We start from the raw sequence: 26,271 nt of genomic DNA on the forward strand, positions 1-26,271 counted from the left end.
AGCAAATAACATGGAACTTCTACTGCTTTTCAGACACATCTTATGTGACTATAAAACAGTGTAGCGACCAAAAACAGAAAAAGTTTAATCTGATTTGAAATCTGTGACAAATTAATTCTGCTTTCCATTGTATTTGAAAAACACTGAGTAATAATGACAACCTAATTTTTTGCCTTGAGCAGAAGAGAATATTTAAGCATCTGATGCTGTGAAAAATGAGCCATTTCTGAGCTGAATTTGATGGAAAGTGATTCAGCCTGATTCATCAGGCCATGATTAATTTAAACAACCTTAAAAAGAGAGGAACATGATTCTGTCAGCGAGGGGACAGAATGATCCCGACTAAAGCTTCGATACAGAAGTCGTCAGACACAATTAGTTGTTTTTCTCCCCCAAAAAATCTAACTAAGCATCAACCAAAATGCTCCCACTGGATTTAAACACCAGCAGGGATACAGCTTTAAATAAAAATCATATATGTATTGGATTAATGCATGTTTGTCATGTTTTCCCAAAATCTGCATGTGCACTTGAGATGTGTATTTTCAAAAAGGCCAAAAGGTCGTTTCCATATGCACTTTGTGATGCACCGCTGGGAGAAAAGGTTGGAGGGAAATTAATTCCCACACACTTCTTCCAGCGCAGTTAATGAAAAAGGCTTCAGTGGTCGACCTTTAAAAGCACAATATTCACATATTTTAATGCCACAGTTATCCAGCATTTCATTCTTGTATGCTGGTACTGAAGGAACAGAATGGGAAAGTATTTTTTACATAACTTTTTGCAGTTTGATTTCTTTTTTTTTATCATAACAATGACAATATTACAAAAGAGAATCAGAAAGAAAAAATCTGACTTTTTTTTCTCAGAATAAGAATCATTTAGATTGTTCTTGCAGACAAATCTAGTCTTAAAACTCAAATATAAGAAATAAATTTGTGACAAGCTTCCAGTGTAGATAAAGAGCCTGTTTACCAATCTCATAACAAGAAGGAGACAGTTATGGGATTAATGGGATTATAACTTGTTAGTATATTGAGCAGATGCTAACAACATATTTGACATGCACCTAAGAATACATTGGTTTTGAGATAGATGGACACAGAATTAGAAATTTGAGAAAAAAATTCAATATTCTGATATTAAGTGCCAATGTTGCTTGATTTTGTAAATAATGACAATTTAATGCAATGTTGGCATTTTTAGTGGACTTTCAATGCATCTTTTAGAGCAACTTTGGATTAAAAGTGTCATTATTTACAAAATGACACTTCATGACAACTGTCATAGACATTCATAAAGACTCGTTCATGTTCATGACAGTGTCATGTCAGTCTTATGCACACCTCTTCAAATAAAGTGTCACCGAATTTTGAGAAAAAAGTTAAAATTTTGAGATTAAAATCTAAATTCTGAGATTGAAGTCAGAATTTTGTGATAAAACTCTGAACTTTTAGATTAGAATCAGAATATTGGGAGGCCAAAATCAGAATTCTGAGAAAATGTCAGTTTTGAGGAAAAAAAAATCTAAATTTAATTTCTTTTCTTCAGTGGCCTTTATCCTCTTCCATAAAATAAATACAAGAACTGAATCAGTTGGATAAATATTTTTAATCTCAGTTTTATGTCCGAGAAAAAAAAAACAATGCTGAGCTTCAGTGGCACAAAAATATAAATCTTCTCATGAACCCAAACATTATTCACCAATTAACAGAAATTATATTAAGTTGCTGCAGCCATTTCTGCGGTAAAAACACCCTCGTTAGTCTCTTTAGTCCGTGGAGGAGGAAGTGCGAGTCGAAACATGAATGCTAAAATAAAATCCAAGCCTCAGCCGGGTTCTTCTGACACCTCCGATTCACCGGAGCATGAGAGCGACGGAGGCGACCAGAGGCAGCAGGAGGTCAGAGCGCACACGGCCGCCTCCCGAGGTGAGCGTCGCCCCATACTGATCCAGGAGCTGCAGGGCCACGCCGTTGGTCCACCCAAAGCCCAGCTGCAGCAGGAGGAGAGGAGGGATGAGGGGAGAAACGCAGCAGCAGCAGCAGCAGCAGCAGCAGCGTTAGTGTTGCTTCTATTTTTATAAAGAGCATCAGACAGACAGGCAGCCAGAGACGTGCTGCTCAGTCACAAACGCCTCAAACGCGACTTGTTTTCATTTACTAGCTACAGGGAAAAGAAGGTGGCGTCACGTTTAGTTATTATTAAATATTTCAGAATATTATAAAGACCTGGATCGGCACTCGTGTTCCCAGGGCCTTGATTTTTGAAAAAGAAAAACAAAGCGATGGTATTAGCCAATGAAAAATTCAAAATTGCAGCCATTTTTCAAAATGGCCACTATGGTTGTCATGGAGGATGTTTCTGCACTAAATCTGAATACCTTTAACTGAGGCCACAGAAATCATATTTACTGATCAATTTACATTTTTCAAGATGGCCACCATCGGACATGGAAAATGTATTTTAGCACTACATTTGCCATCGTAGATGAATACATTTGGTGCTAAATCTTTCATAATTGGGCACCAAATTAGCAATTATATTATAATTTTTTAACTTTTCAAGATGGCCACCATGGTTGTTATGGAAAATGTATTTTTGCACTAAATTTGCCAATATTTATCACAAATTAATACTTCTGGTGTCAAATAATTCATAATTGGGTCCATAGACTTGACTTTTACTGATCATTTTTAATTTTTTCAAAATGGCCACCACCACAGTTGCTATGGAAAATTTACTTCTGAAGGTAACAGATACCCAATTGTGCTATAAAATAATAAAAAGTGCCCGGAAAATAAATAATATAAATAAAATTGACGTCCATCAATAAAATTGATGGACCTTTAAATAAAATAATAAACATAAATCCAACCTCAGGTCTAACTCTTCAAAGTAAGACCTTCTCTTCAGTGTTTCTTAGTTCATTGACGTTTCCAGTCATTTTGTTCTGGACTTAATTTTTCTTATTAATGATCCAGTTTGTACGAATATTCAGCTGTCAGATTATTAGAGTCCTGTTTGTCTTTTGAAAACTTTGAAGCAGAAACGTTCATGGTCAATTTAAAACTCATATAGCTGCAAAACAAGTCCAAACCATCACACCTCCACCACCGTGCTTCACAGGTGTGGTACTGAGCATTGGAGCCAGGAGATGTATAATAATAATAATAATAATAATAATAATAATAATAAAAATAAAATTTTTGGGACACTCAAAGATGAGATTGTCCCAAAAGCTGCAATTCTTCCCCACCTTTCCCACCACACTTCGTCCTTCCACTCAATTTTCCTGTTAAAATGTTTTGATTTTACAACCAGCTTCTTCAGCAATGACATTTTATGGCTTCCTTTCCTTTCAGAGTGTTTTCTAAACATCTGTCCTGTCAGCCATCTTGCCTATTTTTGTGTTTTTATTAGATTTTTATTTGAGTTATTTTCCTTCCCTTCCACCTTTACGCACTGCTTTGTGTTGGATCAATTCATAAAGCTCAAGTAAGATACAGTGAATTGTTGGAAACAGAAAGAGGGAGTCACCTGAACTTCGTACTCTCCACCTCCGCCTGGTTTTCCGTCTCCGTTCACGTCGTACTGTTGGGGCGGAGACGAATGTTACACGGTGCGTCATCTGAGCGCGATCTGAGCAGTGAAGCAGCACAAACACTCACCTTTTCAAACATGGCTTCGTATTCCTGATAGGCCCGCCAGTTTGTTTTGATCCAGCGCTGCGCCAGATCAAACGCCAGCTTCTTTCCCTCCTCTGAAGACAGTTTGGACAAACCTGGAAAAGCAAAATCTCTCCTTTTTTATCATAAAACACTATATTTTACCTTAATTCCTGGTTATTTTTACAACAATGTAGCACACAAAAACCTCAGAATACAAGACAGCAGGAGAGATTTAGTTTTTTATGGCCCAGTGGTGCATTTTTTTTTTTCTGATCCAATCTGTTACCTGATTTCAATGCAGGTGAGCATGTATTTCACTTCATGAACACCAAACTGAAAGGAAAAAATCCCCCGAAGCAAGAAGAAAATAGAGAGAGCTGCTACACAGGCTCCATCAGAGCATCACTGAGGAAGATGCCAGATAAAAAAAATATGACAGGAAACGATCCCTCCAGCTGTGTGTCTGATGCGAATGTAATAAACACCTTTAAATGGAAACCAAGTGTGATGAATCAAGACCTAAAAGTGGGAGGTTTGGTCGTTTTTCTACCAAAAACAGCAACAAATGCATTTAAATATTTATTTTTCCTCATTTTTTTTAGTACAAATCCAAAAGAAAATGAGTCACATAATCTGAATTTGCTTCATGAAGTCACCCCATGGTTTCAGGAAGTTGTTGTTTTTATTTAGTTTTATGTTTTTTTGTGCTTCCCACCTTCGATGAGCATGTGCTGCAGCGGCGGCCAGGCGTTGGGATAGTCCCACTGCTGCCCAGAGTCCCTCAGTGACGTCGGCACGCCGTTGGGGAAGTCCAGAGCGCCGCTGGCCTGTGCAGGAAGAAAACGAGAAGCGAAAAAGCGTTGCGGTGCGACAGTGCCATCTGCTGGCGCAACCGGGAATCGCCCAGAAAGAAACCTTTGCACTTTTCAAGCTGCAAAAAAAATCTACAAACTTCTGATTTTAGTGAGAAAAAGCTGAGATCCAAATAGATGTTAAGAGTTAATGTGACCTTTAACCTCCATGAAAATAAAACCTGATCTCCTCTAACAAGGCTTTTTCTTCTTAAAACTTAATGATCAGCTTCTCATTTTCACATATCAAGATTATGAATGTTGTGAATGTACTGACTGGATCCATTAACAAACAGATAAAATATTAATAAATAGTTTTTTCTGTATTGAATAAACACTTCTTAACATTTAATAACACTGAACATCTCAGGATTTCACCATTTTATGATTGTTTTGCAATTAAAGTTACTGATCTGTGGAGAAATTTTTGCAATATTTGCACTTAAGTAAGACAGTAAATGGCTAATAAAAGATCATAAAAATAAACCAGCTTCTATAGCTTTCTGGGATAATATTTTTAGTAATATTTGCTGGAAATATGTTTAGTTGTTGCAGAAAAAATAGTTAATAACTAAAAAGTTTTGAGATTCTGCATAGATGTAATTCTGTTAATTGTTTCCATTTTGCCACAACTCTGAGGAAAGCATCGCTCATCTTTTCTGGGACTGCTCTGATGTTAAAATGTTGTGGAAAGATATTTTTTAATTTCTAAAAAGAAAATTGAAAATAGACACACTGTTTAACTTTACAAATTATATTATGTGGTTTGTCCTGTTTGAAAACTCCATAAAAGCAAAATTTGGTATAAACCTGTAAATTTATTAAGCTAAAACCAAAGCTTAATGCATTTTTTGCCTATTTATTTTCATATTTGTATTTTTTAAAGTACTGTACTAATATATCAGCTTTAAAGTCTCAATTTGTGCTGAATTTCTAACAAAATCTGCCAACATTTTTGTATTTTTCCTTTTTGTGGTTGTAATTTTTGCTCTCTTGCTACTTATTTTCATTCCATTCTTCTAATTTGATGCACATATTTTGTCTAAATTAAGTAAAAAATAATAAAAAAGACCAAGGCAGCAGTGAAGTAGAAGTGAAAAATACTGACCCCTACAGGTGGGAGTTAGCGATTATTTAAACCCAATTTTTACGACTATTTGAGGAATATTTGTAATAAACACACAATTTTTAATTTTGTTGTGCTTTTTTCCACTGTTTTAAAAAATGATGTTTCTGATTAAAGAATTAGTGCAAAAAGCTGCAAGAATATGTTTATTTCACGTGAATTTTGTCAATTGAAAGTAAAAGTTGCTGCCAAAAAAAACAACTCAAGTGAGGAAAAGTAAAAAAGTATTTGGTAAAAATTTACTCAAGAACTGATCAAATTATCAATCATTTGATATTTAAAAATTACATCATCAGATGGACGAAAAATATAAAGTTAAGTGGAAATTTTGGTATTTGGTAAAATGAAAATAATTTATGAAAGTAACAAAAAAATAAATAAAATCAGTCGAAAGAAAATGTTTCAAATCAGATTTTTTCAATAAAAAACTCATGAAACTTTAACAGAAACTGCAGGTGTCTGGTGAATTTTTGTTTAAAACATGTTTGTTTTTCATTCAGTGTGTAGAAAATTCAGAAATTTTACTCAAGTAAGAGTAGAAATACTTCATAAAAGTACAGCGCAGTAAAAATACTTGTAAAAGTAGATTTTTTTCCAAAAGGTTACTAGAGTAAAGGTAACTATTTAAAACCCAACTCTGAATATGATAAACTTCGTTTTTATCCACCAATAAAATATAAAAATATAAAAGTATTTAATGTTTGACTGCAGAGTGAAGCGTCCCACCTTCAGGTACTGCAGCGCCTTCTCCCCCATGTCGGGCTGGGAGAAGCACTGGGCCCAGACGGGCGCCAGGTTGGACGCGTAGAAGGCAAAATGTCTGGAGTTGGTCAGCAGGTTGTAGTCGAACCAGGCTCCCCTCTCTGCGTCCCACAGCAGCGCCTCCATCGCCTGCATCCTGCGCGCCGCCGCTCGCTCATACAGAGCAGCCGACTCGTTGTTACCTGTCGAAGAACGGCATCGTCATGCAGAAGCAAAATGACAATAATTCATTGAAGTAACAAAAAAATAACAAAATCAGGAAAAAGAAAATGTTTCCAAATAAGTTTCTTTCAATAGAAAACTGAAGAAACTTAACAAAAACTGCAGGTGTGTGTCTGAGTCTGGTGAAATTATGGTTAAAACATGCTTGTCGGTAGAGAATCCAACAATTTTACTCAAAATTTGCTAGAAAAATAAACTCCAACATTTTTATATTTCTGAGTTTGAAAAAAATTGCTAGGAAAAATGCAGAAATTTCTGAGCTTGAAAAGTCAAAAAATTGGTAGAAAAAAATATAAAAAATTTGAGAATAATCTCAGAAATTTTCTCCAAAACTCAATAAAATTTCTGGGTTTGAGAAATGGGATATTTGCTTGAAAATAACTAAATTTTTAAATTGATCTCAGAATGGTTTTGTTTTTAGTAAGTTCTTTTTTTAGAAAAAAAAAAAGAAAATTTCTAAGCTTGAAAAGCCATAAATTTGGTTAGTAAGAAAAGTAGAAATTAAAAATTAGTCTCAGAAATTTCTGATTTTAAAAATTTGAAAATTAGCTAGAAAAAAAAACCTCCCACATACTGAGATTTAAATTGGAAAATTTCTAGAAAAAAAATTAGGAAATTTTAGAGTTTCAAAAGTCGAAAATGTTAAACTTTTGTTCTTCATTCAGTGAAGTTACTGACACTGCGTGTAAAATCCAGACATTCTTCTCCAGTAAAACTAAAAAGTACAGCGTACTAAAATATTCTTAAAAGTACTTTTTATTATATATATATATATATATATTTTTTTTTTATTTTTTTTTTTTTAAGTTACTCAGGTAAATGTAACTGTCGATCTTTGTGCAACACCAGCTGGGAGCTGTAAGCTCAGTGGAGGTCAGAGGTCAGAGGTCAGCGTCTCACCCAGCAGCCGGTGGAAAGAGGCCAGGAGTTTCTCGTTGCGGCACAGCAGGGCGTTGAGGTCGACGGGGAGGATCTGGCTGGTCCGCGTGTCTCTGAGCGTCCCGTCGTTCTGTCCGGTGGAGTTTATGAACCAGCGGGACGTGAAGTCCCAGCCGGACTCGGCGCCGGCCTTCAGATCCATGTACAGCTGCTGCCTTAGCTCTGCAGAGAGAGAGAGAGAGAGAGAGAGAGGGGGGGAGAGAGAGGGAGAGAGAGACAGAGAGAGAGAGAGGGAAGGAGAGAGAGAGAGAGGGGGGGAGAGAGAAGGAGAGAGTGAGGGAGAGGGAGACAGAGAAAGAGAGGGAGGGAGAGGGAGAGAGGGAGGCAGGGAGAGAGAGGGAGGCAGGGAGAGAGAGGGAGGCAGGGAGAGAGAGGGAGGCAGGGAGAGAGAGGGAGGCAGGGAGAGAGAGGGAGAGGCGGGGAAACATTCATACATCCAGCATGAGTTTACTACACAGCCTTCGCTCCGCTGCTACAGGGAAATTACAACCAGGCCATTTTAGAGAGAAAGACGAAACAGGAAGAGGAAATTTCAAACAAAACAATTCAGAAAGTTTCAGATTAATCCCAGAATTTTTTTTGAGAAAACAAAGGAACAGAATAGGTGAAAATTTGGTAGAAAAAATATAAAAAAAATTTAGATTAATCTCACATGTCTAGAAAACACAAAGAAATATCAGAGTTTGAAATTATCTGCAATAAAAAACTCTGAAATTTTGACTTAAATCTCAGAATTTTTTTTTTACAAAAGAAAAAAAAACAGAATTTCTGAACTCCAAACTTGCTATAAACTTGCTATAAACTCAGAAAATCTCTAGAAAAGTTGTTCTTGACAATTTTTGATTTTCAAACTTTTTTTTTTCCAAAGTTTTTTTTCTAGAAAAATTTGAGTTTTTTCAAACAAATGTTTGGCTTTCCAGACTCAGAAATATCCAGGGTTAGTCTAGAAAATTTCTAAGGCTGGAGTTGTTGTTTAAAGTAAATTTTAGACTTTTGGAGCTCAGATATTTTCTCTTTTTTTCTAGAAAATTTATTAAATTAATCTAAAAATGTCTGATATTTTTTCTGACAATTTTCCTATACCTTTCTTCTATTTACTGTATCTACACTTTTAATAAACTGTTAGAGAAATGAAAGGTAGTTTTCTCTTTGTTCTGTAACTTAAGTATAAAAAGCAAAAATGTCTATTCTGAGGAAGAGGAATAATAGTTTTAATAATTTATTACCATCGGAGAGTCCTTCGGCTAATTCCAGATCGTCTGTGTACGATTCAGGCCTGGAAGCAGAAACAACGTAATCTCGGTAAAAATGCAGATTATTTTGTTTTTTTAATTTTACTGCTTAAAATCCGGAAGATCAAAGTTTTTCTTTCTTTTAAATTTTCTAAGTAAATCTGGGAAGTTTATGAATTTTCCACATTTCAAACTCAGAAATTTCCATATTTTTCAGGAACATTTCTGAGATTAATCTAAAGAGAAATTTCCTTGTTCCTCAGAAAGGAACATTCTGAGCTGCAAAAATAAAAAAAACTGCAAGAAAAATTTACACTTTTTAATTTAACTCATAAATGTTCTTTATTTTTTTCCAGTAAATATTAAGTAGTTTCTCACAAACTCAGATATTTCCATCTTTTTTTAGAACATTTCTGAGATTAATCTCAATATTTCTGGGGTTTTTTTTGTTTGTTTTTTAGTAAAATTTCAACTGTTCAAACTCAGAAATTTTCTTCTTTTTACCACATTTCTGTGATTAACCTCAAAGTTTGAGCATATTACACTTTTGTGACTTTTCAAATTCAGAAGTTTTCTTATTTTTTCCTAGAACATTTAAGGTTAATCTCAAATGTTTTCAATTTTTTTCTAGCAAATTTTCCACTTTTCAAACTCAAAAATTTCCTCATTTTTTTTAGAAAATGTCTGAGATTTACGATTTCTACTTTTTCAACCAATTTTTTTACTTTTCAAACATAGACATTTTCTCTTTTTATGGAATACTGACATTAATCTCAAAAAGAAAAACAATTCAAGCAAATGTTCCACTTTTCAAACTTAGAAATTCCCTTTATTCTTTCTGAAAAAATGTCTGAGTTTGTGGGAGACATTTCCTTTTTCTGATGCTAATAAATCGCTGTAAGCTGTTTTGATTTGATTAATACAATCATATTTAAGTAAACAAATGCTATTTTATAGTTTCTAGTCTAGAGAGCCATATAAAAAAGACTTTGGCAGAAGTTTGAAATTAGTTCCTCCGTTACCTGGGCAGGTCCGCCTCCACGTTGAACCGGTTCAGAACGTGTTCTGACCCGGTTGCCGTCACAGTTATTGAACGGTTCTGCATCCAGAACCGGTACTCCGTCTCTAGAATCGGTAGAGCTGCGCTAAAAATCAACGGAAGGGGGCATGTAAGTGGAGAGCAGCCTCAAATGTGACGGCGCCATTTTGTTTTTAGTAATGGCTTCCTGTAGAAAAATCACCGGAGGAATTGCTGGTTGCCGGTTGCTCCGTAGTAGCTCTCCGCCATCAGCGGCAGGAAGGGGGGCTGGCTGCGCCGCTCGTAATAAACCCGCCCGCCGTTGGGAACGAACCCGTATCTGAGGGACAATCACAAGAAATTTACTATTGTATTAAATCTTAAAAATGTCTCTGGATCAGGGGTCGACTTAACCGAATATCTTCAGTCTTTGACATTTTTTATTCATTTATTTCATTTTTTTTACGACAGAGTATTAGGGCTATATTCTAAGAAAATGAATGAAATTACGAGAATAAAGTTGAAATAATACTAGAAAAAGTTGTACTGTGAGAATAAAGTTGTAAAGGTGTGTGAAATCTGTCAGAAATGACAGATGGGCGTCAGATGTTTCCGTCGCCTTTTATAAAATATCACAGCACAAGAAAGCATAGCCAAACAAAAAAATAATATTAAAATATATGAGAATGCAAAATAATACAAGAATAAATTCGTGATATTACGAGAACAAAATCAAAATAATACTAAGACTAACTATTATTATTATTATTATTATTATTATTATTATTATTATTATTATTTTCTTTGTGTTATTATTATTTTCAGCCTGATTGACTGTTGTAATTACTCCATTGTAAAAGATGAGGAAAATATCTGACGGTAATCCTCTATTTTGACAGATTACACACACGCAGACAGTTTCAACTTTACACACAGAGATAATTAAATCAATTAATATAAGTCTGCCGACTTCTAATCACATCAATTAGTGAAATTTTACCCGAGTTCGGCTTGATGATGAAGAGATGTGGGTTGTCTGTTCAGCTTGTTGAATAAAAAGTAAACAAAATAAAAATAAAAATGGAATAAAGTTTCATTATTAAGTTAAAAACTGGTGGGTAAAAATAGATTATGGCGGAATTTTTTGTCAAAATGTTAGACAAAAATGACGGGAAAAAAAAAAACAAGCTAGCGCGACCTAAGCTCAGGCGAACCCCGTTGCCATGGAAACCAAACTTCTGAACGAACTTCCGGCGGTCTTTCATACCTTTCGACCAAGAAGAGGAAGTTCTGAATCATGCCGTATGCCGTTTCCGTCATCTCCGACAGAATGAGCCCGTTGATGACCCAATAGGAGTCCCTGTTGGATGTGAGGGGAGCGTCCTGATTGGCTGATGAGGTCAGAACGGTCAAATTGACGGCAGTGATTGGTCAAACTGCTGGCTCACCAGTAGTAGAGCTCCCTGAAGCGGCCGCCAGGAACCACGACCGGATGTGGGGTGAAAATCTGAGAGTAGAGCTCAGGATGGTCTTTGACACTGGTTTGTATCTGGAGGAGAGATTTGTTCCCTTGAATAATCCCTCATTTCTTTACATCTGCTGCACGTGGAGTCCATCACGGTATTTATCGGGATTAAAACGATTAATCCCAATTTAAAACATTTTGGGATGAAATGTGGAAGAGTTAAATCGGATTAAACACTTTTGCAGGTTCCTGAGTGTGAAAACATGCTAACCTCGCTAAAGCGCGTTTACTAAGGGTGAAACCGTAACTCATCTGGGTGAAGAAGCTGGAAATCGTCACCTTTCTGCCCAGAGATTTCCACAGGCCGTGAATCTGCTCCGCCCACAGCCGCAGCTTCTCATCTGCGATTCCACTCAGGAACCGCGGCCTGCCACAGAAAGACACGTCACCTGTTAACTGCTACAAAATGCACAGATCTGTACGGAAGACAATTTGAGTCACTGTAAAAAAAAAAGAAAAAAAAGAATTCAGACAGAATTCAGTTTTTCCTAAGAATTCTATTTTGTTTTACTCAAAATTCTGACTTTTTTTCTTAGAACTCAATTTTTGTTTTGCAGAATTCTGATTTCCCCCCAAAGTTCTGACTTGAATTTTGACATTTTGACTGTTTCAAAAAAATTGACTTTTTTTCTTAGAATTATTTTTTTTCTCAGAATTCTGATTCCCCCCTCAAAATTCTTATTTAATCTCAGAATTCTAACTTTTTAAACTTTTGACTTTTTATCTCTAAATTCTGACTTTTTTCTTAGAATTAATTGTTTTCTAAAAATGGTGATTTTAAATATCAAAATTCTGCTTTTAGTCCCAGAATTCAGATTTTTTTTTCTCAGAATTTTGACTACAATCACAGAATTCTGACATTTTTGTCTCAGAATCAGAATTGTTTAAATTGTTAATGCTCTATCAATCAAATCTAGCAGGTAAATTTGGAACAGGCTAAGGTGCATATATACACATGAAAAATACAACTATATGATTATAGTTATATAATCATATTAGGGATGTTTGGCTATTTATTCAGATTTTGACATAGTTGCCAAAGAATTTGAATTCTGAAATTAGAGTATTTTATTGAAACGTTTTTATTTTTTGGCCCTAATTCTGTTCCGTAGGCCTGAGTGGAACAGGTTGAACTCACTTCTCCTGCCAGTCAGTCGGCGTCCACGTCTCAAACTCTGTCCCCGGTTTGTCAAAGTTTGCCTCCAGGAACTCCTCAAGCTTCGTTTTTGGGATGCTGGAGTTCAGCCACTCATTTAAGAGCGTTTGAAAAGCCGCCAAAACTTCACCTGTGGAAGATTTTTTTTTTTTAAAGAAGAAAAGCAGGAATCGTGGATGTGTAATCAAAACATTTTTATAGACTCACCAGGAGGCGACTTCAGCTTCATGTCTACAAAGTGTTTGTCATCGTTGAACAGCTTTGCTTCCTGCATGTGATGCAGGATGGGGCCTGAGCAGTAGATTTCACTGAAACAAGGAGGTGAAACCATTAAGAAACTCCAACAAGAACATAATAAACCCCAGTGGGACAATAAATAGGCAAACCGGATTAAAGGTTGACGTAACAAATTGAAATAAAATTACTAAAACTTCCTATTTCAAGCAGATTTTCTGAAAAAAACAACAACAAAAAAACAACATATTTTGTCAAGTTAGAAACAAGAAAATGTTACGAGTTTCATTGGAATATTATGTGATTTACTGGTAAATTAAGCATACACTTAAATATATACATATTTTTTGAAGTACAAATATTTTTATTTCACTTTGGCTCACAGCAAGTAAGTGCCTAAAATTCAGTTTCTCATAAAATGTAAATATCACATAAAACAAAAAAGACAAAAATGATTTTTTTGTAGAAAAATAAACATGTTTTTGTAGTTTTTCCATTTTCTGTCATAGAATAATTGGATTAAATTTCTACAACAAAATGACAAAAACTACCATCCATCCATCCATTTTCTGTACACCCTTGTCCCTTAGTGGGGTCAGAGGGTTGCTGGCGCCTACCTCCAGCTAAAATATGGTACAAAAAGTACCATATATATGTTAGTTTTTCTTGTCTTTGTTGGAAACCATGCTCTTTATATACAAAATTACATCATCTCATAGAAGAAAATTTATCCATCTTATTTTTGCAAACATTTCCAAGTTTTTGTTTTAAAATATAAAAATAATCTAGAAATAAAATTGTGGGGTTTTTTTTTTGGCTCTAAATTGATTTTATTTTGGTGGACTAAGGGAAATAAATTATTAAGGTTTCAGACAGCTGATGTAGGGGAAGAATAAGCCACATCAGGGCAGTCTGCAGAATATCCAAGCCTTTTAATGGAAAGTTTAGTGGAAGGAAAAAGAGTAATGCAAAAAAGGTAAACACATTCAAGAGAATCAAGCTGCTGATGGGGTCAAAAAATATTTGCAAACATAATATATTTTATGTTGTAAATGCAGAAGTAAATTACAAATCCATTGTTTACTTTGACTTATCTGTAAAAATGTCATAAAGCTAATCTATTGAACATGACATTTTCTAATTATGTAACCCAACCTTTGAACCAACTCATGTAGCATTGATAGGCTTTAAAATCACAGTGACACAGCATTGTTACCATTTTTATTTATGGAAGTTGTGGTTTTTTTTTTATGTAGCTCCAGGTAAGAAGTTTGAATTTCAAGATGGCGACTAATCACTGCAAATACTTTTTGCAGTTCTAAATATTTTAAGGTTTATGTTTTGTAAGCAAACACTTTTAATTTTCTCTTATATCTACAGGCACTACATGCAACACTGACTTTAGATGCACTTTTACATGTTTGTCTTGTAAAATAAACATGTTTCCACCACATCCTTCTACTGCTGAGGTGAGGAGCAGCCATATTGAAACACAAAGTGAGCCTGAAATCATAACTGGTGTTGCTCCCAGTTTCCCAGTAGGAAATCTGGCTTCTGAGAGCGTTCCAGATGATTTTTCTAACTTGAAAGTCAGAATTTTCAACTTATCCATATTTTTATCTAGTAGTTTTGCACCACCCCTTGGAAGATGCTGCCCTGGGCAACTGCCATATGAACATGCACATATGAAAACCCAACAATATGAGTCAAAATTTCTGACCAACTCTTTGCTGCAGTAATTTATGTAAAAGGAGCCCAGACCAGGAAATGAGTGCAGGCTGGCATTCCTGTATGTAAAGTTTTTTTTTTTTTTTTTTTGTAATTCTGACATTTTAAAGTTTGCAAGTGACTGAAATGTTGATTTTAGTTATGCAAAGTTTATCAAAATAACTAAAAAAAAAAAGTTTTTTACCCCACACAATTGTTGACTATTACATTTATTATGCCTTATGCTCCATTGTTAGATTTACGTATTTTTACCTAAAAGTACAGGTTTTAGTACATTTCCACTCTGAAACAACTCCCCAGCTTGTAAAAAGCATTTTTTCCAAAGTTATCAGAATGGACTTTGATGTGAATTTAAGAGCTGCAAATCATTAACAGAAACAAAATGTTTAAACTTTCTATTGTTGCACCATTAACAAGATCAAAGGTTTTCCTAATCAGTCTGATAAAATTTTAAGTAAATGAAAAAATAAAAAGCAATTTCCCCTTTGTTTTAAACAGAACATGAACTTTAACCTTCAACACAGCCAACAGAACCAAATATAGTTTAACAAATGCTCGATTCTTTTTTCTTCAAGTTTAAATATTACTTTTAAACAAAAAGTTGGAGTTAAATTAGATTTTTTAGAAATTATCTTACCTGTAGCATGGAGGAGGCAGCGAACATTTCACACAAATAAACAGAGTTATGAATGAAAAGCAGAAGACAACACGACTCTCCATTTTGAGCGATGAGTCGAAGTGGCAGATCGGCCTCCAGGTCTATTTATATACCTGCCCCAAAATGCGCCACACCGCCCTCTGGCGTCCGCTCAACAAACTACACACCACACGATAAATTTCAGTGAGTTTATTAATCCAAAACAAAACAAAAAACTTCGAATCCAATATTCAATATTCATGACTTCTTGAACATGTAAAATTTGCCTCACTGAAAACCGCCAATTACATCAAATTTTAAAAGAAAAAAAAATAAACACAGGCTTTAATAAATTTACTTAAATTTGGAGACTTTAAGTTAAGGTGTACTCCATTTGAACACGCCATTAGAAAACAAATTGAAGGGGCAACTCTTAAATATTTTTATACCCGTTACCAAAACTTTGGATTTGTCTTTAGGTGCCCGTTTGTCCCTTCCACTTTTAACCGATGCACTTCCGGTTGTGACGTTCTCTTGTCCGGCTTTGTGACCGTAGAGACAACAAACGAGTGCATCAGGGCAGCAAATGCGCCAAATTACCCACCCAATACTATTTTTGTAAAGAGACCTTAAAGACGGAGACAATTTGGATTCAAAAATTATTAACTTTAGCCAGCGAATCCAGGGTAAGATGCTCTTGTCTCGGTCTTTAGGGTTAAAATGGCGACCTGCGTCAGTGCGGCTAATTTCAACTGAAACATTTTAGCTTCGAGTCGGCAGCCGTTACTAACGGCAGGAAGCCAGGAAACAGACAGCTGCCGGGTGTCTGAACAACGACATCCCTGTCCTCTCGGTAATGATTAGGTCGCTTTTGATTTTTAGTTTAATTTACCCCCCAAAAAAGAAAGAAAAATAGAGGTCCCTCCGCTCAGAATTAGCCAAATTAAAGCCAAATTTGCGACGATTTCTGGGCCTACAAAACCGAGAGAACAGGAATCAAAGCTCCGACCAATGAGAATGGAGCTTTAATTGGAAGAATAATTCTCATTGGTTGGAGCAGTTGGGAGCATCTCACCAGAAATAAATGGGGAAATTTGTTGCAAAAAGCCAAAAACAAAGATTTTTATGTCAAACTGAGACCAAAACCCCACAATATAAAGCAACGACAGGCTGAGCGCAGACGCCACAGGCTCAGCAGTACAACTACTCTTTAATTTTTTTCTTTTTAGGCCAATTATTCAGCAGTTCTGCACCATAATATATTTATGTCATCAAAGATGTAAATAAAGCAGTCCAAGTCAGAGCAGATGGAAGAAACCACCTATCTCTGTGTGTAAGTGCAACTCAACCTGCTGAGGTTGTTTCGATTAAATTCCTGCTACATTTTAAATCAGATGGTTCATTTTGATGCATTTGGCAAACAAAAAAAAAAAAAAAGAGGGGGATGGACAAAACAGCTTCTGCCCAACAGGAATTTATGTAGCCAAGCTTAAACATGGCATAAATCAACGTAACAGCTTCCCTTCAGAAAACAAAAACGGCCAATTAAGCTGCACTGCAGCAAGAAGCACGACTATGCCACAGATTATTCCTCTTCAAAACACCAGCGATCGCTTTGACAAATCAGTTTTTGGAGGTGGTTTAACAAACCTGAGCTGGTGACACAAAAAGAAAAATGAGATAAAAGTCATCAATCTAAACACAGAAGTTAAGGGAAGCCATCTTGTTGACTCTGTGCTTGTTAACACTGGTAGCAGGAGAGAATAAGGGCGACATTTAAACACTAAGTGCACGTTAAAGGAATTGCACCGTCAAATTTTTAGAGTAATAAAAAAAAAAAAGCTGATTACCTCAAAAACATTTCATGAACACAGTCAAATGTTTTTGCAAATTTTTTCTTCTCTAAAATTATAAATAAACTCCCGGGCCGAAGTTGCAGGACAAAGAAACTGGCAGTAGAGGGAAAAAGATCTCCAGTGCTAACGGGCAGCTTTCCAGTTCGCCAGCCAGTTACTGTTACAATTTCTTTTTTCATTTTTAAAACAATCTTAAAATGAAAGTATGTACAGGAAGTGAAAGCTGAGCCCCGCATGTCGGCTTCATGTCTCGCAAAATAAGGTAGGACAAAAAAGAAAAGGAAAAGAAAGACGAAGGAACGCCACTGGAACAGGAATCCTCACAAATCGCGGTGTTTTGTTTTTTTCCGTTTTCCACGCTGCTGCTGCTTTTTTTCCTCTTTTCTCTCTTGACTTTTAGTGTTCTGAAGCTGAAGACGAAAGGAAAGGGGTCAGGGTCTCTTGGGAGAACGAGCTTCATCACAAGCAACCGAGCAGTCTGGTCGTCTCTTGTCGAAGAAGGAAAAAAAAAACAACTAAATCCAGTCTGTGCTCTTTGAAAATCCAAGTTTGCCCTCATTTATCAGCCAGACCAAACCGGTTACGAGTCCTCTTCATCTGGTCGGATGTCGACCGGAACCAATTCTCACTCAGGTGAGCATGAATATGGAGTGATTAAAGATGGCGGGGTTATTACTTCGGAACGTGTTGAAACTGCTCGTTAAGGCACTTGTTACAAATTGGTGAAGAGTTTTGAAGGTGAAGACGTGCAGAATGGAGGGCGTCCTTTCGGGGTCGGAGGTGGATGTGGGTCAGAGTCGTTCCGGTTGTTTTATTTTTTTTGCGCCGACGTCGTTTCCGCTTTGGTCCCGTTCTTTCCTCCTGGCTCTTGCGTCTTCAGTACGTGGCGGAGCAGCGCGAGGCCTTTCAGTAAGGCCGGTGAGTTCTTCCAGAAAGTGTCCGTCTCCAAACGCGTTCCAGGTGGCGGCATCCGAAAAAGAAACTGTACACGAAAAAAGGTTTTTTAAGAAAAAAGAAAGAATCCAAGACAAGCAGGGGGTGGAGAAGGGTTTGAAGGAGAGCGGAGGCCGATCTGTAGGAGACAGATTACAATCAAGTCAGACAGGAAATTAGAAAATAAATTTTATAAAATGTATCGACTTTCAAAAATATTCACATTCCAAATAGGAATGCACCAATCCGCTTTTTCCCCCTTCTGATGCCGATTTCTGAGGTTTAGTATCGGCTAATATCGATCCGATACAGAAAATCTGCTGAATTCACTTAAACGAGTCAATTTATGAAAGAAATTCATTTTTTAATAGAAAGTTTTAGAATTGGGATTTGTTTTTAAATAATTGAAATTTGTTTTTCTAAACTGCAGTGGAAACAACTGGATGCTGGAAAACCACAACGACGACAGGAAGTAGCTGAAGCATCACGGTGCTACATGTTTGTAATGCCATGAACAAACTTATTCATGTGTGATTTAAATTGTGTTTATTGAATGGAAACAACGCAATTGCAAAATTAGCTAAAATGCCCAACATTAGCAGAATATTGACAAAGTTTTGCGCACATTTGTAATAAAAACTGCCACCGATATCCGAAACTAATATCAGATCGGTGCGTCTAGTTTAGAGGGCCACATAAAAAGCTCTCATGGGCCACATCTGGCCCCCGAGCCTTCAGTTTGGCACACGTTCGCTGTACCTGCAGGCTCACTGCTTGACCTCTTCGCCGGTCTCACTGTGGTACTCGGCCACGTACAGGCTCTTGTCGATGATGCCGGGGATGGGCTTGATCTCCGTCCCCAGCTGCTCCTCGATTGCCTTCAGGTTGAAGCGGTCGTCGTACGTGATGAGGTTGATGGCCAAACCAAGATGGCCGAAGCGTCCTGGGAATCGATCACACGGTTCGCACGCTCAAGCATTTTCAAGACAAGTTTTCCAACAACACTGGAGATAATAACAGCACAAACTAAAGACGAAGTTTCATTTTACGACTTTGTAATTTATCACTTATCAATAATGACTTGTGAAAGCATTTCACACAGCAGGAACAACTGAAATAAAGCTACATTTTATCTTAAATCAAATTTATACACTTGACTGGTCTGTGAAGGAAAAGAAAACTAATTTAACAAAAGATTTTCAAAATTTTAACAACATTTAGCAGACAGAATATAGGCCAACTTTTATGTAATATTACATTGAAACAATTCAACTAAATTATGTAAATTACCTACTTATTCATGAACACAATAAGCAAAAAGTCACAAAATATTGCTATAAAATGTTCACCAAGTTCTCTAGTATTTAGCAAATAGAAATAATTTTTGTGATTCCAAGTGACCAAAAGCAAGAAAAGTTTAGTCAGATTTACTTTCAGACTGAGGAAAAAAATGTGTAAGTCTTTTTATTCTGTGTGTGAAAATATCTGGTTTTAACTGTCAATGTTTCCCAAAGTCAGGCTTTTAAATGAGTGTTGAATTATACTTTATCACAAAACTGCAGTTTGAATTTGAAGCATGAAAGGATTTTAAGCACACTGTAGGGATTTAAACTCTTAAAGTTACTCCAGGAATAATCACTGCTGCTCTTACCAGATCTCCCAATGCGGTGAAGGTACGTCTCTCCCAGTTTAGGAAAATCAAAGTTTATCACAACATTCACAGCTTGAATGTCAATTCCTCTCGTGAAGAGGTCTGAGAAAAAAACAAAACAATTAACTATGGAAAACTGTTTACCTAAGCGCATCATAAACTGTAAAGGAATGCAGATTAAACATGATCAGATTCATGAAATGCATCATAAACAGGGAAGTAATAATTTGCTTTTGGTTGTTTTGTGAACCAACATGGCTGTATAAATATCCGACAGGAGCGACTGAAGATGGCAACATGATATACACCAAAATAAAGTTGGTGAAATGGATACAATGGAGAATCTGAGCACTAGGCTTCTATGTGCCACAAATCTGAACAAACTTCCATAAAACCGTCAAACAGCCGAAACACCGAGTTCTTTTAAATCTAGACTGAAAACCCAAATGTTTAAAGTTGTTGGATGATGATAAAAGAAACATCGACGATGATGGCAGTTATCAAAATGTAATGTTTCTTACTGCATGATGTCTTTTATATCTTTGTGTCTTTGTGATGTAAAGCTCTTTAAACTGCCTTGTTGCTGTAATGTGCTACAAATTTTAACTATTCATAATTTGGAACTGTGTAAAAATTAGATGTGTAAATGTATAAATTGGGATATATTTGGATAATTTATAAGCCGTCTCCTTCATATTTGTTTTCAAATAGGTTGATTGATTCTTATACATTTTTTTATTGTTTTAATTTTTGCAGATATTTTACTTGTCCAAAATAAATAGATTTCATTTAATTTTTGGACAGTGACATTTTCATTTCTTATGGTAACTTAAATGATTGTAGATATAGATTAAGTAAAACATATTTCACAGTGTGTGGTTTTGTTCTAACATTTTCTTCTGATGTACAGTTCAGAGTCAGACGGAAAGAGATTTGTAATTTTTGTTTCAGAGCATTTAGCAGGCGATCAAATAATTTCAGCATTCGCAGTAGAAAACTGCAGGATGAAATCCAGGCAGATAATTACTCCGATACCATGAAGCCACGTTTATAAAAACATGAGATTCACCCATGACACCACAAACTAGTGGAAAGGGGAAATAATCTGAAGCAGCAGCCATCATCCCAAACACCATGCACAGCAAATGACAAGGTGCATGCTGGGTAATTACCAAAATGTTCAGACAAACACTGCAGACATTGGTGGTTTCTACATTTTAAAACTAAATGAAATGTGATCCCGGGTTCTGAATGAGACTGAAGCAGCTTTAAAATGTAGAAACCACCAATCAGACGAGACGTTTACACATTGAAGCATCAGCAGCTGCATCACTCACCAGTGCAGACCAGGTTACGGCACAGCCCGTTTCTAAAGTCATGGAAAACACGGTTGCGATGTTCCTGAGAAATAAAAACAAAGAATCACTTCAACTGCAGACTCAGAAAGTTAAATCAGTTTAAGCAACCAAACTTTGTTTTACTGTGTTTTCAACAACTGGACTCATTTGAACCAGAGGTGAATCGATCAGTTTTCTGGTCGATAATTTAAAGCCTGATTCTGATTCTTTTGTCTGAAAAGTCACTAAATATAATATTTGTTAACAGTGGGCTGCTAGGAAATACCACCATGTCAGTCAGTACTAAAGGCCTCCCTTAAAGGGACAGTTCTGATTTTTCAGTCCAGCAGTTTTGTGGAACATGGAGAGCTACAAGCTAGTTGAGTATTTTTCTCAAATTACATTTAATCAAAACACCAAAAACCAAACAATTATATCCTCTATGCTTTCATAAGATATTAAGTTAGATGCTGTCAGCTAACTACAGCTACGCTAGTTAGCTGGCTGCTGCCAGGTCCCTTAAAGCAACTAAGGCTCGGTATTTATCATATTGATAATCATTATTGTTAGAATTATGATCTATGATCGTCTTGGAACATTTCTATTAATGTTGTAAAAAGGAAAAAATTATTGGAAGTTATTTTTTACATTTTTCTCCAATTTGTTTCATGACAGCATCAATAAATATGAAAAAATATGATTAAATGCAGACACTGTGTGCCGTTTATTAATATAAATCACTTGTTTTTAATCATTTTTATCGTTATCTATAACTACATACAGTCTATTATAGTAGTAACTCTTGCATTGTGTAAATGAGAAAACCCAACAGCATCAACTTAGCATTCTCTTGCTAAAGTCCAGACTGTTCAGACATAATAAGACAGCGATGGATTTCCCTGATATGAACATTTTCAGTTTGAGATGCTTTAGACATCTAAACCTTCTGGATATGGAAAAAACAGCAAATCCTACCAAGTATTTTTGGTCTAGTTTCTAGTGTAAATATCTTATTACATGTAAATTAGGACAAAACTAACTTATAAGTAACTTTTCAGCAAAATATAGGAGCTCATTTTAAGTAAATAATTCCTTATTGATGAAAATGTAATAATCCATTGGCAGATTATTTCCAGTGTCGGTTTCCATAATTAAGGGATTATTTACTTGAAAAAAGTTCATTTCTACTAATAAAAATTTACTTACGGGTTAGTTTTGTCTTATTTCAAGTGTACTAAAAACAAAAAAGTACTTTGCAATATTTGGTGTTTATCATTATCTTTATGTGACTACAGTGAAAATGTGACCTGTCCCTTTAAGGCCGTACTGTCATGGCTGTTTATCTGACAACATGAAGGTTTATAGGAAATCATTGTTTCCTTTGGAGCAGGAGCTCAGGTTGTGCAACAGTAAAATGTGATAAGAGGACAGTAAAACTCGTTTCCAGCTGACCTGTCTCATCTTGGCATGAATGTAGAAACATGAATAACCAAGCTGGGAAATCTTCTTGGCAAGAAGCTCCACTCTCTGAGAGGAGTTACAGAAGATTATCGACTGGTTGATCTGGAGCTGCAGGCCAAAGAGACACAAAGGAGATCAGAGAGTGGACAATGTAGAACGCCATAAAGTCATGAAACATGAGTCAAACTTGAGGCTCGGGGGCTGAATCCGGGCCGCCGCAGCTCTTTATGTGGCCAAAAAGTGACCTCCAAACCTCTTGGCATGGAGGCCAAACATTTCAAATTGCAATTTTTGTACTTTTAGGCTGTTGAACTGATCGAGGGCCACAAATGGCCCCAAAGCAATAATGAAACCCTGCAGGGACTGAAAAGATGTTCAATATTTACTTTTAAGAAACGCTGAAAACAAACAACTATTTATTGATATTTTAACAGTTTATTGGGCTTTATCAATACATTCTGGCACAACATTCTGATTTTTGATTTGGCCCAAAATGAAACTTGGTTTGACGCCCCTGGACTCTAACGGGTCATAAACAGAACCATAAAGATGACATTGGGCTTAAATATTTTATCAATCCAATCAAACTAGTTTCTATCCGTTTTCAATCAGTCCCTCTGATTTATTGCTTATTATCATGGAAATTCACGCAAAAAAACAAATCCCTGCACTTTTTTGCGTTAATATGTAATTGAGAGTTTATTGCAGCTTTTTGGCAAAAATAGTGAAAAACATTGGCTCCAAGCGACTGTTTACTCCCACCTGCAGGTGGAAGTATTTCTACTAAACAGCTGCCTCACTTGATGCTATAAACTACAATAAAAAGTGGCATTTACCATCACACATGAGCGCACATATTTATAAATTACTACCACAAACATTGACGTTTTTAAAAATCCCAATGGCAAAACCCCGGAGGGACTGAAAAGATGTTCAATATTTAATATTAAGAGTTCATATTTTTACGGTTTTTCAGGTTTAATCGATACATTCTGGCACAATAAGAACATTTATGACCTTGATTTGGCCCAAACTTACCCTGGAGAACAAGGTGTTGAGGCAATGGACCTTTTGCCTTTCTGTTACATAAGCATAATACTGAGTCACTCCCTTCAGCGTTAGCTCCTCCATTAGGTTGATCTCATAAGGTTTTTGCAAATGTGCGTTCTGTAACCGGGATAAAAAAAGACACATTTAGATTATTCTAGAAGCTTATATATTATATATTTGTGTGTGTGTGAATAAATGTGATTTTTTTCTGTACCATAAACTTCTGCACACTGAGCGGGAAAGTGGCGGAGTAAAGTAAAATCTGCCTCTGTTTGGGCAGGAAGCCCAGCATCTCCTCCATCATGACCACAAAGTCCTGAGACAGGAGCTTGTCGGCCTTAAAGCAGAGAAAACATTTTGTTTTCACCTCCATAGACGGATTTATTCAGAAAAACAAAAACGGATATTTGACACCAAAAATGACTCACTTCATCCAGAACAATCATCTGAACCTGATTGACTTTGGCCACTCCTTTTTTGATTAGGTCTAAAATCCTCCCTGGTGTCGCAATAACCACATGTACTGGAAGACAAAAATAAAAAATTACAATATTAATATCTGTATTAATCCCGATATTGGGGGGGAAAAAATCAGATCAGATATTTGTGACGATGTGCAGATCTATTCAGTCTAATTCTATGTTTTGTGTTCTGAGAAACATCACATTTATTTTATATTTACTTTCTAGTAAATAATATTTACTATATTTACTTGTATTTAGATTTTCAAAATGCACTTTCTGAATTATTTAAAAGGTTTGTTGCAGTTTATTTTAATGTCGGTTTTTATTATTTATTTTACATTAGATTGCACTGATTAAATACATTAAAGTTGTGTTTTTATTTTTAGCTGAATTTAGTTTATTTTGATTGTGGGTGGGAAGAGTTCAATGAAAGTGTGTTTTATATATAAAAAACTTCAATAAATGTATTGTTAAAATAAAAAGTTGAGGTGTTTTTAGATGTTTGTGAAGCTGTTGGTGTATTTCAGTGAGCCGAACTGGTGCAGAATCATCACATAAATCTGTAATTCAGTACATTTATGTTTAAAATGAAGAAACTTTTAAAGCAAATTATCGGCTCAGACGATGAGAAGTGAAAAAAATGGTAAAAACAGTATAACTTCAGGTAAAAGCTCAGTAAGTTTCTTTAGGTGCAGCTTTATAAAATCCCACCCTGGTGGGATGCTCACCCGTTTCGTCGAGCCTCATGATGTCGTCGCGGAGGTTCGTCCCCCCTGTGGTCGCCATGACCTTCACGCCGCCCATGTGTTTACTGACCTGGATGCATATTTGGCTGACCTGCAGTGCCAGTTCTCTGGTGGGCACGATGACCAAAGCTGCAAGTAAAGAACATATTAAAACCCAAACCGAAGCGACGTTAATTTACCGTCATGTTTCTATTAGAACTGCAGAGTTTAAAACAAAAGTTTCAGAGTGGGAACAAACATCAAGTCCTTTGGATGTCTAGCTTTATTTATATTTTACGCCTCTTCAGAATACTAGATATTATTTTAATTGCTTACATCCTTGTGTGAATATATTTATAGTTTAATTAAGCTGAGAAAGGCTCCAAGAAATCTGCTGATGACTAAAGTTGTCAAATTCACAGCTTGATTGGAGACGATTATGTCAAAAAGCTTGAAATTTTCCACCAGAAGGATTTGGAATATAAATATGAAATCTGCAGGTTTTTATATTGTTAACCATAATTGCTTGTCAACTTTATTATTCTGGCTTGAAAATGTTTTACAGAGACAGGGCTCCCATTAAACTGCAAAAACATAAAATCTTACCAAGTATGTTTGTCTTGTTTCTAGTGCAAATAAATCAGTAAAGTTTAAATAAGAATTAATTTATAAGCAACGTTTTAGCAACATACAAGAGCTTTTTCAAGTCAATAATTCTTGATTGTATGGGTTGTTGTGGTGGCGCAGGGGCAAAGCACAGCCCATGCATTGAGGCCTTAGTCCTCATGCCGGTGGTCACAGGTTCGATTCCCGGCCTGGTGACATTTGCCGCATGTCTTCCCCCTCTCTGATTACCCTCTTTCCTGTCAAACTACTGGAGCCAACAAAACCTTTAAAAAAAATAATTCTTTATTGTAGATTTAAAAAAAAAAAACTGGTTCCACTGTCAGATTATTTCACTATAATGAGACATTTTTCCATAGTTATAAGTTAAATGATCTGCCAGTGGAACTTTTTAATCAGTATTAAGGAATGATTTACTTAAAACAAGCTCCTATTTCTTGCTGAAAAGTTACTTGTAAGTTAGTACACTGGAAATAAGACGACAGCTGACATATTTGCACGAGAAACAAGACAAAAATATTTTGTAAGGTTTGGTGTTTTTGGAGTTTATAAAGCAATGATTGGTCAGGAGAGAACGGCGAGAAGAAGAATGTAAATGCAATTAATCAACTAAAATTCAAAGCCTAAAAACAAAACAGATTGGACGTTCGTCACAAAAATTTAATCATTAGCTAAATCTGCAAAACAATTATCTTTGCTCACAGAAGGGAGTTTATATGGGTCTTATTTTGCTTTAATTAAAGCTTCTGGAGATTAACATGCAGCTATTTTTGCACCAAGTCTTTCTGAAGCAATCAGGGAATCCCTCATCCGTTTTCACATTTGCACAAAGCCTTTTTGTTCCTCAGTAATCATTACTTGGCATAAACTTGAGGCAAAACTCCAGATTTAACTCTTGATGTAGTTGAAGATTTTTCCATCTCCAAAATTTAAGTACCAATAACGTCAACTTTACTAGGGCTGTTGTAAACGAATATTTTAGTAATCGAGTAATCTATCGATTATTCTTACGATTAATCGAGTAATCGGATTAAAAAAAAATTCTAAAATGAAATATTGGTAAATCTGG

At 35.9% G+C, this 26,271-nt stretch overlaps 2 protein-coding genes across 2 annotated transcripts in view; both read right to left on the reverse strand.

The window, feature by feature from the left end:
• Positions 1–1,605: 1,605 nt before the first annotated feature.
• treh (trehalase (brush-border membrane glycoprotein)) lies at positions 1,606–15,200 on the reverse strand. Its single transcript, XM_007552316.2, has 15 exons — positions 15,102–15,200; positions 12,710–12,810; positions 12,485–12,632; positions 11,626–11,713; positions 11,270–11,370; positions 11,089–11,181; positions 10,045–10,161; positions 9,826–9,948; positions 8,798–8,847; positions 7,533–7,733; positions 6,375–6,592; positions 4,387–4,498; positions 3,672–3,784; positions 3,541–3,594; positions 1,606–1,996 (listed from the first exon to the last, which is right to left on the reverse strand). Exons 1-15 carry the CDS (start codon positions 15,182–15,184, stop codon positions 1,859–1,861), a joined length of 1,740 nt encoding a protein of 579 aa, XP_007552378.1. The 5' UTR covers positions 15,185–15,200; the 3' UTR covers positions 1,606–1,858.
• Positions 15,201–15,982: 782 nt separating this feature from the next.
• The window catches only part of ddx6 (DEAD (Asp-Glu-Ala-Asp) box helicase 6), a 14,089-nt gene continuing 3,800 nt past the window's right edge, over positions 15,983–26,271 (reverse strand). Inside the window, exons 6-14 of the mRNA XM_007552317.2 lie at positions 24,582–24,728; positions 23,818–23,912; positions 23,604–23,726; positions 23,378–23,506; positions 22,331–22,447; positions 20,879–20,942; positions 19,542–19,643; positions 18,650–18,833; positions 15,983–18,029 (exon numbers count right to left, since the gene is read on the reverse strand). Of these exons, the coding sequence (XP_007552379.1) occupies positions 18,658–18,833; positions 19,542–19,643; positions 20,879–20,942; positions 22,331–22,447; positions 23,378–23,506; positions 23,604–23,726; positions 23,818–23,912; positions 24,582–24,728 (953 nt within the window). The 3' untranslated portion in view covers positions 15,983–18,029; positions 18,650–18,657. The remainder of the gene's footprint in view (positions 18,030–18,649; positions 18,834–19,541; positions 19,644–20,878; positions 20,943–22,330; positions 22,448–23,377; positions 23,507–23,603; positions 23,727–23,817; positions 23,913–24,581; positions 24,729–26,271) is intronic.

The sequence above is a fragment of the Poecilia formosa genome, unplaced genomic scaffold, assembly GCF_000485575.1.
Source record: "Poecilia formosa unplaced genomic scaffold, Poecilia_formosa-5.1.2 Scaffold48, whole genome shotgun sequence".
In the NCBI taxonomy this organism is placed as follows: Eukaryota; Metazoa; Chordata; class Actinopteri; order Cyprinodontiformes; family Poeciliidae; genus Poecilia; species Poecilia formosa.